Source organism: Ranitomeya variabilis, chromosome 2 (assembly GCF_051348905.1).
Source record: "Ranitomeya variabilis isolate aRanVar5 chromosome 2, aRanVar5.hap1, whole genome shotgun sequence".
Taxonomy (NCBI): Eukaryota; Metazoa; Chordata; class Amphibia; order Anura; family Dendrobatidae; genus Ranitomeya; species Ranitomeya variabilis.
Window position 1 is genome coordinate 496,557,690 of NC_135233.1, and position 11,555 is coordinate 496,569,244.

At 43.1% G+C, this 11,555-nt stretch overlaps 1 protein-coding gene across 1 annotated transcript in view; it reads left to right on the top strand.

Annotated features, from left to right (window-relative positions):
- IGHMBP2 (immunoglobulin mu DNA binding protein 2) overlaps positions 1 to 5,539 on the top strand; it is a 66,145-nt gene extending 60,606 nt beyond the window's left edge. Inside the window, exon 15 of the mRNA XM_077288012.1 lies at positions 5,246 to 5,539. Within this exon, the coding sequence (XP_077144127.1) occupies positions 5,246 to 5,434 (189 nt within the window). The 3' untranslated portion in view covers positions 5,435 to 5,539. The remainder of the gene's footprint in view (positions 1 to 5,245) is intronic.
- Positions 5,540 to 11,555: the final 6,016 nt, after the last annotated feature.

The following is an 11,555-nucleotide window of genomic DNA, read 5'->3' on the forward strand; positions in this document are numbered from 1 at the left end:
CCAGCTGAGGAATGATATATATTCCGGCAAATCAGTGGTAATCGAGGACAACAATAAGAAGCATGGCCACGAGTTGTCACTTGGTGAGCTCTCAGATCAGCACCATAGCTTGGCCGAGAAGGAGTTAATTGTCCCGGTATGCCTCCATTCCCTGATGAGTGATGGATGCCAACTCATGTGACTTGTATAGATGCCTGCAGGCTTGGAAAGAGCATCTGTTCCTAGTGCCGTCCTTTGGGATCCCTAATTAGACCATGTTTAGTAGAAACCAACTAATACAGCATTAACATGTAAACCAATAGCACTCAGTTGGGTTTCCCAGTGATTCCGTTATTATAGCAATGTGGTTCCTCTTTCCTGATATTATCATTGTGGTGGATGTAATAATCCTGCAGAAAGGTCGATAGATCCTACAGTACGAGTGAAGGAGCGGGGGCGCTGACCTTCTTCGTATAAAGGGACACGGTATAAGCAAGCGTACCCACATTAGCTGAGCATTTCAATCCTATCTCTTGTGCCCTGTTATCAGCCATAACAGACTGATCTAGAGTATGGCGTTATGTCTTCCTTTTGCTGTTTTATTCAGCTCCATTGCTGATAGTACATTGATTTTTTTTGGTCGCCAGTCACCACAATAAGATCCGTTTAATGTAGTGATATTAAGTGCTTGAGCTGTTGACGAACTAGAACTCCCAGCATTCTAAAGAATTGTAGACCACTGTATTACAATTCTCTAAATAAGGCTGGCCTCATGCATCTGCAATATACGGTCTGTTAGTAGACCACGTTGTCCAGAACAGGCGCAGATCTCCTGTTCCGAACTCCTCAGATTCATAGACAATAACGAGTCTGTTGCATTTGGATGAGGAGACTCTCGGTGGTCTGGATATCGCGGACACTGACCCTGAATTGCAGATGTGTGAAGTCAATCTTAAAGTGGCCATATATCTTAAATAGATGTTGGCTGAACAAGTGCGTTTGGTCAACCGCTATTCCTCCTGATATCCCCCTTCATAAGCATGCTTGCTTTTTTGGCCAAGGTTGAGTGTGTATATGTTCTCAGTGGGGAGAAGGAAGTATGTCACCAACAGACAAGTCAATTGTCTTATTAATTGGAGAACAAAGGATTAAACTAGATAAAGTCCAACTGCCTGATCCTTCTTTCCTCCAACTTCTGTCTCACGGTTACCATGCTGCACATTAGATGATTGTCCAGTTCCAGTAAAATCATCAGGTTTAGCTGATGGTCATCTAATGTGTATTGTCATATTAGGGCTGCCTTTGTATTGACTTGTCATATGGCAACATCACATCTTGTCATAGAGACGTCTATGCCCTGAGATACGTTGTGTACGTTAGAAAATACCCTAACACAAGCAACCACCATAAACGTGCATCAATATGTAGTTGTGGCTTCTGCCAGTATGCTGGGTCCATGCATGTTACATAGACAAGTCTAATTGGTCCAAGTGGTACTTGCATTTGTTTGTCTAAATTCAATAACCATTTCAGTGAGTGTTTATTCCCTGGGGAAAGTTTAAAAGTTGGAGAACCTTTGAAAACCTTGCTGTAGGGCCACTCACTCATTAAGTTGTGGCTCTGACAGTCACTACTTACATGAGAAGTCCTCACACAGCTCAACTTTGTAGAAAACGGACATCTCTGAATGGCTATTCAACTTTCTTATCTAACCGAGAAAAGTAGAAGAGACAGTGGGGATAAGTCCAGGTCCTAGAGGTGGATAAAGGACCCCAATAATTGTATTCCCCAAAGGCTTCTCATAGCCTAAGCCTTGATTTCACCATAGTTTCTTGATGCACAGGCATCTGCATGACTGACTGAAGACTGTGGAAGGAAAAGTAGTAGGAGTAAACTGGTTTTCCAAGAACTAATGGTGGTGGTCATCAATCTATAAATGATGGGGGTCCAAACTGTAACTGGCAAAGATAAAGGCGCTCTAAGATATCTTAGCGTCTTCATTCCCGGTGCTTTTGACCAATCAGTGGTGTCTACTACTACAGGTCAACCTCATTACTTCTACTGTAGTGGCTATGTAGGTCATTTAAGGACATATATTACTTCTAAGCAAACTCATAAACATGTAGTAATATTAAAACACCTCAATCTGTGTGAATAAAGCAGCCTGTGAGCTCTATATTGGGCAGTGCTATAGCCATCTATGCCCATGTCCCCTTAAGTCTGCGTTCACCAACTCCAGTTCTCAAGAACCACCATCAGATCATGTTTCCAGGATTTCCTTAGCATTGCCCAGGAGGTAATTCCATCACCTGTGCAATACTAAGGAGATCCTGAGAACAGGATCTGTTGGGCAGAGATGAGGAAGTTGAGGAACACTGCCTTATCTTCGGCGAGGTCCATTCATCATGGCACCCATTAGATTAGGCTTCGGCCTGCTTGTGTGTTCCAGATGCTATCTGAAAGGGAGTTATGAGATCAGAACATTGCTGGGTAACACACTGGGACGAAGACAGATTGAATGAGCCTTGTCTGATCCTGTCACACATTACGATCAGTGCGAGACCAAACGACAGCTGCAGAATAGTAATTTTGGAAGCTGTCCTGACACACAGATAACTCGGCAGAGAGGCAGCAGAACTCACAGCAAGCAGTGTACCCAATCCATTAGCCATCAGAAACAGCTCCTTTGGACGAGTTTGTTCTTTTGTTGATAGCATTATCATGAGTGTATATGGCAGCTAGTGTGATAATATCATGCAATGATGACAAAATAAAAGGGATGTGCAGTCATCAGTATCTGATCTTCAGGGGTCCAACTCCTGGCACCCTCAAAATAGGCTACGGATCTCTACACCGGTCACATCAATGTATGACAAATACTCAGAATGATTGTCCATCTATTCTTAAAGCGGTTTACCCCGATGGATATTAATTAAGAATTCACAAGACCCCTGGAACCTCCAAAAATCATCATAATGGGCTTTCTGAGTACCCAGTTCCCTCTCGATGCATGGCCACCATGAGGAGGAGTTTGTGGTGGTCCTGCTTTTTTCAACGTTTCCATTGAAAGCCCTGTGATGCCTCCATTACCTCCACAGTGAATGGAGCAGGGCTCATGCTCAGTCAAGGATGTAGTCCAGCAGATATTTGTGAGGCTATTCAGTAAACTGGATTTTGATAGAAAAAATGATGCTAAATTGTAAAATGATAGTCCCGTATTACTGTAAAAACTTCATCCGCTACCAGCGCTCCATCTACTGTTTAGCTCTGATATATAGTGGGGGCCTGAAATAGCTCTTTATATTCTCTATTCTTTAATGCAAATCATGCTTCCCAACCTTTTTCTTTGCCCAGAAAAGCAATTAATTTTCTTTGGGACTTTTTTTTTAAATAAAAAAAAGTCTATTTAATAAGAAATGTGATGATAACACTTCAGATTAATATACTGATAGTGATGGAGTAATATCCGGCTCATTCAGTGGATTATTATTGTCATTAAGAGAAACTGGTATAATCGTCTCATCACAATTCAGAACACGTCTGCGTCGTGGAGCAAATCATAGATGATGTAAAATTACAGAGCGGGGTCACTGAGTGCTGAGGAGCAGAGGGTAGACAAATTACCAATGCTCTAGTCACTTCAGAACTGCAGAGTCCAAATTTTCTGTGGCATTAACATCAGCAAAAAACTGTGCACCGGGAGCTTCATAGCATGAGTTTCCATCATGAACAGCTCCATTCAAGCTTTACATTACCAAGCACAATGCCAAGCATCAGAAGTGGTGTAAAACCACCATCTCTGGTCTCTGGAGCAATGGAAACATGTTCTGTGGAGTGACAAATCACTCTATCTGGGATATGATGGATGAGTCTGGGTATAATTGTACACCTGAAGCTTCATGACCTGAGTTTCCATCATGAACAGTTCCATGCAAGCCTTATATTACCAAGCACAATGCCAAGCATCAGAAGTGGTATAAAACCACCACGTCTGCTCTCTGGAGCAGTGGAAAATGTTCTGTGGAGTGACAAAATAGTAACATAGGTTAGCAAGGCCGGAAAAAAACAATTGTCCATCCAGTTCAGCCTATATTCCGTCAAAATAAATCCCCAGATCTACGTCCTTCTAAAGAACCCAGTAACTGTAAGATACAAAATTGCTACGCTCCAGGCCTCTCTTGAACCCCTCAACTGAGTTCGCCATCACCACCACCTCAGGCAAGGAATTCCAGATTCTCACTGCCCTAAGGCTGGGTTCACATTACGTTAGTGGCATCCGTTAGACGGACTACGTTACACTGCGGCATAAACGCTGTGTAACGTAGTCCGTTACGGCCACCATTGACTGCAATGTCGGACGCATCGCTAGCAGTGACTTATGATTTATTCACATTGCGGGGCTGGGATTCACAAGCAGGGCGGCCGCACAGGCGCAGTCACCGAGACTGCATATGAGGAAAGACGGGCAGCGCTCACTGCGCCTGCCCAAGGCAGGAGAAAAGAGCGCAGTTGCTGGCTATTTTCAAAACAGCTCTGAGGAGGCGGCGCCAAGAAGATTTGAGTGATGGCAGCGTGCTGTCTGAAGCAGGGGGGAAATGCATGCCTCCTTGACTGAAGAAAGGTATTTCTGACAAATTATAAAACTGATTATTTCTCTTGTTACAGCACCCAGAACTAAAAGAGCCACCTTGTCAGAATGCAGCATTACTGCTGCACAAGGTGGCTCTTTTAGTTTGAAACGACTGGGGGGGTGACGGGTTCCCTTTAAAGGACCTCAGCTGTGGTATCGGTAACATCTGCTCATTTATAAGAACCGCTAAGCCTTCACAATAATGAAGGAGCGTCATGGCGCCTTTTTATCAACTTTTTCTTAGGATAGGCTATCAATATTTAAGTCACAAAAATTCTTTAATACTTGAGCCCAATGCCAGGGTCTCTGCGCAGTGCAGATTGCACCCAATTCATCACATCTGCTTGTTGTCCACCATATTAATATTGCTGAAGTGGGGAAAAAAGTTCCCAAGATAAAAATAGGCCAAAAATGTCTCCGAGTAGAGGAGGACATCATCATAAAGCTTTGCGATCAAATGATCTGCACCACCAAGTCACTATCTTTCTTTTTTTTTTTTGGAGGGGGGGGGGGGGCATTTTTCCTTTTTAGTTTATCGTCGTTTCTTCCGATGAATTAAGTTTTCTAGATGTTACTTTTGATCAAGTTGACTCCATTACAAATTTTGCTAATTTTATGTGCGTTAATGTCTTTTAGGTTCATGGCTGTGGCGATAAAGCAAAAGCAAATGCACGAGTGAGAATCAGCCGGGAAGGCGTGCTTTACGCAGGAAGCGGCCACAAAGACCACTCGCTAGACCCAACAAAGAAAGCTCATTTACAGAGGAGACTAGATAAGAAAATCAATGATTTATCAAATCAAAGAAGAGTTAAAAGGGAAAAGTGAATTAGTTTTTATAATTAAAGTTAATGCCAAGAAATTGTTTCTTGTGAATGGTTTTATACGATCAATAACTGCTATCCATATTATTTATTTTCTGTAGTTTATTATTTAGCACAACATCAGACGTTAAACTTATGAAAAGGGCCACATTATCAAGATATAGAAGTGTCTGCTAGCGTTTTCACCCACCACCCGCCAAATATATACAAAAAATAGCACTACCCTTGTATGTGGGCTGTGTCTGGTATTGCAGCCCTTAATTAAGCTATATATATTTTTTTCTATCCAGCCCTATGTGTTTCCACAAAAAATAAAACCTGCCCATTCATATTAACCTGCTAAATGTAAACGTTAAAGAGGTACCGTATTCTGAAGTTATTAAATTGCTTTAATTGTAGTGTGAGGATAAGTAAGATTTGCTTATTCTATCTGCTGTCATTCCCCTGATGTGAGAGCTTTTATTTTTCCTAGTGTACAGCTTGTATCCATGGAGCTTAGCCAAGACTCTGACTGAGTGTGCAGTGTAGCTACATTCCAGGAAAGGGGTTAACTCCTAACATCCCAGCCCATTGATTTCTATACAGCAATTAGCTACTCACCTCCCTCTCAGCTCCTAACAAGCTGCTGTTATAAATCTTGCAAAATCACCAGCCTGCAGCATCGGCTCCTCCCAGAACAGATCTCCTAATAACAGCTCCCGTTGTCCAGAGCTGTGTGCTTATTCACATTCCACAGCAGAACTGGTGCAGAGCTTTATAGGTCTAATAATAGTATAGCTCTACTACTTGCCTGAGCTGTCACTTAAGGAAAAGTGTTCACCGTGCCAGAAACCAAGAAGTAAGGAAACTGCATAGCTCTGAGCTGCTCAAAAGACAACTTTAGAGTACCCCTTTAAGAAGTAGGTAGGCATAGGGAGAAGGTACTAGGACTTGCAGGATCAGACAACACTAGGATAAGTTTTTTTTAACATGGAAACATATACCGTACATTAGGTCTTCAGATGAGCTGTATACACAAATATAGAACCAGAAACACATGGGCTACTTGCACATTGAACAAGTCTGTAGGAACATGTTCACACCACCAAGAAACTTGAAGACACAAAAGAGCACAATGAGGTCAAAAATACTCTGTTGTAAAAAAAATCACAGTAATGAGAAAGTGCTAGTCAAAAATGGAAAAAAACAGGGTATTTAGTTAAAAAATGTATACTAAGCTGCTCCACCAATCGTCAAGGTATACCCATAATAGAGCAGTCCTAACTAATGTATATAATCCCTATCTGATGTATTTAAAAACCTGATCATCTGTATAGTACCTGTATAAGCAGGGTTCAGAGAGGGAATATCCATGTGGACCTGCTAGATGGAACAGCTTTAGTGCAAATGACCCACAAAGGAGTGGTGGACTCCCCAGTCTTGTAGAAACAAGAGAACAATTATAGAACCAGAAACACATGGGCTACTTGCACATTGAACAAGTCTGTAGGAACATGTTCACACCACCAAGAAACTTGAAGACACAAAAGAGCACAATGAGGTCAAAAATACTCTGTTGTAAAAAAATCACAGTAATGAGCAAGTGCTAGTCAAAAAATGGAAAAAACAGGGTATTTAGTTGATATGTTTTTTTGCAAAAAAATGTATACTAAGCTGCTCCACCAATCGTCAAGGTATACCCATAATAGAGCAGTCCTAACTAATGTATATAATCCCTATCTGATGTATTTAAAAACCTTATCATCTGTATAGTATCATCTGATCATCTGTATAAGCTGTCACTTAAGGAAAAGTGTTCACCATGCCAGAAACCAGGAAGTAAGGAAACTGCATAGCTCTGAGCTGCTCAAAAGACAACTTTAGAGTACCCCTTTAAGAAGTAGGTAGGTATAGGGAGAAGGTACTAGGACTTGCAGGATCAGACGACACAAGGATAAGTCTTTTAACATGGAAACATACAGTACGGACCAAAAGTTTGGACACACTTCGTTTAAAGATTTTTCTGTATTTTCATGACTATGAAAATTGTACATTCACACTGAAGGCATCAAAACTATGAATTAACACATGTGGAATTATATACTTGTGTGAAACAACTGAAAATATGTCTTATATTCTAGGTTCTTCAAAGTAGCCAACTTTTGCTTTGACTGCTTTGCACACTCTTGATGAGCTTCAAGAGGTAGTCACCGGGAATGATTTTCACTTCACAGGTTGTTGTGAATTTGGATTCTGGGCTCCCCCGGTGGCTACTGGTGGAATTTAACTGGTGTCTTCATCTTCTCTGTTCACCTGTTCCCATCAAGATGTGGGAGTCGCTATATAACCTTGCTGCTCTGTTAGTTGCTTGCCGGTCAACAATGTTATCAGAAGCCTCTCTGTGCTTGTTCCTGCTCCTAGACAACTACTAGATAAGTTGGACTCTTGTCCATGTTTGTTTTTGCATTTTGTTCCAGTTCACAGCTGTAGTTTCGTTACTGTGTCTGGAAAGCTCTTGTGAACGGGAATTGCCACTCTGGTGTTATGAGTTAATGCCAGAGTTTTAAAGTAATTTCTGGATGGAGTTTTTGATAGGGTTTTCAGCTGACCATGAAAGTGTCCTTTCTGTCTTCTGCTATGTAGTAAGTGGACCTCAAATTTGCTAAACCTATTTTCATACTACGTTTGTTATTTCATCTCAACTCACCGCCAATACATGTGGGGGGCCTCTGTCTCCTTTCGGGGTATTTCTCTAGAGGTGAGCTAGGACTAATATTTTCCTCTGCTAGCTTTATTTAGTCCTCCGGCTGGGCTGGGCATCTAGAATCAACGTAGGCATGCTACCCGGCCACTGCTAGTTGTGCGTTAGGTTTAGTTCATGGTCAGCTCAGTTCCCATCTTCCAAGAGCTAGTTCCTATATATGCTTATGCTATGTTCTCTTGCCATTGAGATCATGACAGTTTGACCGGCCAGCAAAGTGTTAATTGTTTGGGCTGAAGCAGGAGAAAAAGAAGTGTTGAAGGGAAATATTTTTTTTTTTTTTTCCCCTCAGAGTTTTGCTGCCTAGCCCTTAATTGCTGTCTAGCTGCTTCTTACCTCCTCTTAACCCTTGAATGGCTCTGTGTCCACCTGTTTGTAATGGATCTTCAGAGTGTAACTGCAGGTTTGAATAATCTCGCCACGAAGGTACAAAATTTGCAAGATTTTGTTTGTCATGCACCTGTATCTGAGCCGAGAATTCCTTTGCCGGAATTTTTCTCGGGGAATAGATCCGGGTTTCAGAATTTTCGAAATAATTGCAAATTATTTTTGTCTCTGAAATCTCGCTCTGCCGGAGACCCTGCACAGCAGGTCAGGATTGTGATTTCCTTGCTCCGGGGCGACCCTCAAGACTGGGCTTTTTCATTGACACCAGGGGATCCTGCGTTGCTCAATGTGGATGCGTTTTTTCTGGCCTTGGGGTTGCTTTATGACGAACCTCATTTGGAGCTTCAGGCAGAAAAAACTTTGATGTCCCTATCTCAGGGGCAAGATGAAGCGGAAATTTACTGCCAAAGATTCCGTAAATGGTCTGTGCTTACTCAGTGGAATGAGTGCGCCCTGGCGGCGACTTTCAGAGAGGGTCTCTCTGATGCCATTAAGGATGTTATGGTGGGGTTCCCTGTGCCTGCGGGTCTGAATGAGTCCATGACAATGGCTATTCAGATCGATAGGCGTTTGCGGGAGCGCAAACCAGTGCACCATCTGGCGGTGTCCACTGAGAAGTCGCCAGAGAGTATGCAGTGTGATAGAATTCTGTCCCGAAGCGAGCGGCAGAATTTTAGACGGAAAAATGGGTTGTGTTTCTATTGTGGTGATTCTACTCATGTTATATCAGCATGCTCTAAGCGCACTAAAAAGCTTGGTAAATCTGTTTCCATTTGCACCTTACCGTCTAAATTTATTCTATCTGTGACCCTGATTTGCTCTTTGTCATCTATTACCACGGACGCCTATGTCGACTCGGGCGCCGCTTTAAGTCTTATGGATTGGTCCTTTGCCAAACGCTGTGGGTATGATTTAGAGCCTTTGGAGACTCCTATTCCTCTGAAGGGGATTGACTCCACCCCATTGGCTAATAATAAACCACAATACTGGACACAAGTAACTATGCGTATTAATCCGGATCACCAGGAGATTATTCGCTTTCTGGTGCTGTATAATCTACATGATGATTTGGTGCTAGGATTGCCTTGGCTGCAATCTCACAACCCAGTCCTCGACTGGAGAGCTATGTCTGTGTTGAGCTGGGGATGTAAGGGGGCTCATGGGGATGTACCTGTGGTTTCCATTTCATCATCCATTCCCTCTGAAATTCCTGAGTTCCTGTCTGACTATCGTGACGTCTTTGAAGAATCCAAGCTTGGTTCGTTACCTCCGCACCGAGAGTGCGATTGTGCCATAGATTTAATCCCGGGTAGTAAATACCCAAAGGGTCGTTTATTTAATCTGTCTGTGCCTGAACATGCTGCTATGCGAGAATATATAAAGGAGTCCTTGGAAAAGGGACATATTCGTCCATCGTCATCTCCCTTAGGAGCCGGTTTTTTCTTTGTGTCAAAAAAAGACGGCTCTTTGAGACCATGTATTGATTATCGGCTTTTGAATAAAATCACTGTTAAATATCAATACCCATTGCCGTTGCTGACTGATTTGTTTGCTCGCATAAAGGGGGCCAAGTGGTTCTCTAAGATTGACCTTCGTGGGGCGTATAATTTGGTGCGAATCAGGCAGGGGGATGAGTGGAAAACCGCATTTAATACGCCCGAGGGCCACTTTGAGTATTTAGTGATGCCTTTTGGTCTTTCTAATGCTCCGTCAGTTTTCCAGTCCTTTATGCATGATATTTTTCGCGATTATTTGGATAAATTTATGATTGTGTATCTGGATGATATTCTGATTTTTTCGGATGACTGGGACTCTCATGTCCAGCAAGTCAGGAGGGTTTTTCAGGTTTTGCGGTCTAATTCTTTGTGTGTGAAGGGTTCTAAGTGTGTTTTTGGGGTACAGAGGATTTCCTTTTTGGGATATATTTTTTCCCCCTCTTCCATTGAAATGGATCCTGTCAAGGTTCAAGCTATTTGTGATTGGACGCAGCCCTCTTCTCTTAAGAGTCTTCAGAAATTTTTGGGCTTTGCTAACTTTTATCGTCGATTTATTGCTGGTTTTTCGGATATTGCTAAGCCATTGACCGATTTGACTAAGAAGGGTGCTGATGTTGCTGATTGGTCCCCTGATGCTGTGGAGGCCTTTCGGGAGCTTAAGCGCCATTTTTCCTCTGCCCCTGTGTTGCGTCAGCCTGATGTTGCTCTACCTTTTCAGGTTGAGGTCGACGCTTCTGAGATCGGAGCTGGGGCAGTGTTGTCGCAGAAAAGTTCTGACTGCTCCGTGATGAGGCCTTGTGCCTTCTTTTCCCGTAAATTTTCGCCCGCTGAGCGGAATTATGATGTTGGGAATCGGGAGCTTTTGGCCATGAAGTGGGCTTTTGAGGAGTGGCGCCATTGGCTTGAGGGGGCCAGACATCAGGTGGTGGTATTGACTGACCACAAAAATTTGATTTATCTTGAGACCGCCAGGCGCCTGAATCCTAGACAGGCGCGCTGGTCATTATTTTTCTCTCGGTTTAATTTTGTGGTGTCATACCTACCGGGTTCTAAGAATGTTAAGGCGGATGCCCTTTCTAGGAGTTTTGAGCCTGACTCGCCTGGTAACTCTGAGCCCACAGGTATCCTTAAGGATGGAGTGGTATTGTCAGCCGTTTCTCCAGACCTGCGGCGGGCCTTGCAGGAGTTTCAGGCGGAGAGACCTGATCGTTGCCCACCTGATAAACTGTTTGTTCCTGATGATTGGACCAGTAGAGTCATCTCTGAGGTTCATTCTTCTGCGTTGGCAGGTCATCCTGGCATTTTTGGTACCAGGGATTTGGTGGCAAGGTCCTTCTGGTGGCCTTCCCTGTCACGAGATGTGCGAGGCTTTGTGCAGTCTTGTGACGTTTGTGCTCGGGCCAAGCCTTGTTGTTCTCGGGCTAGTGGATTATTATTGCCCTTGCCTATTCCTAAGAGGCCTTGGACGCACATCTCGATGGATTTTATTTCAGATCTGCCTG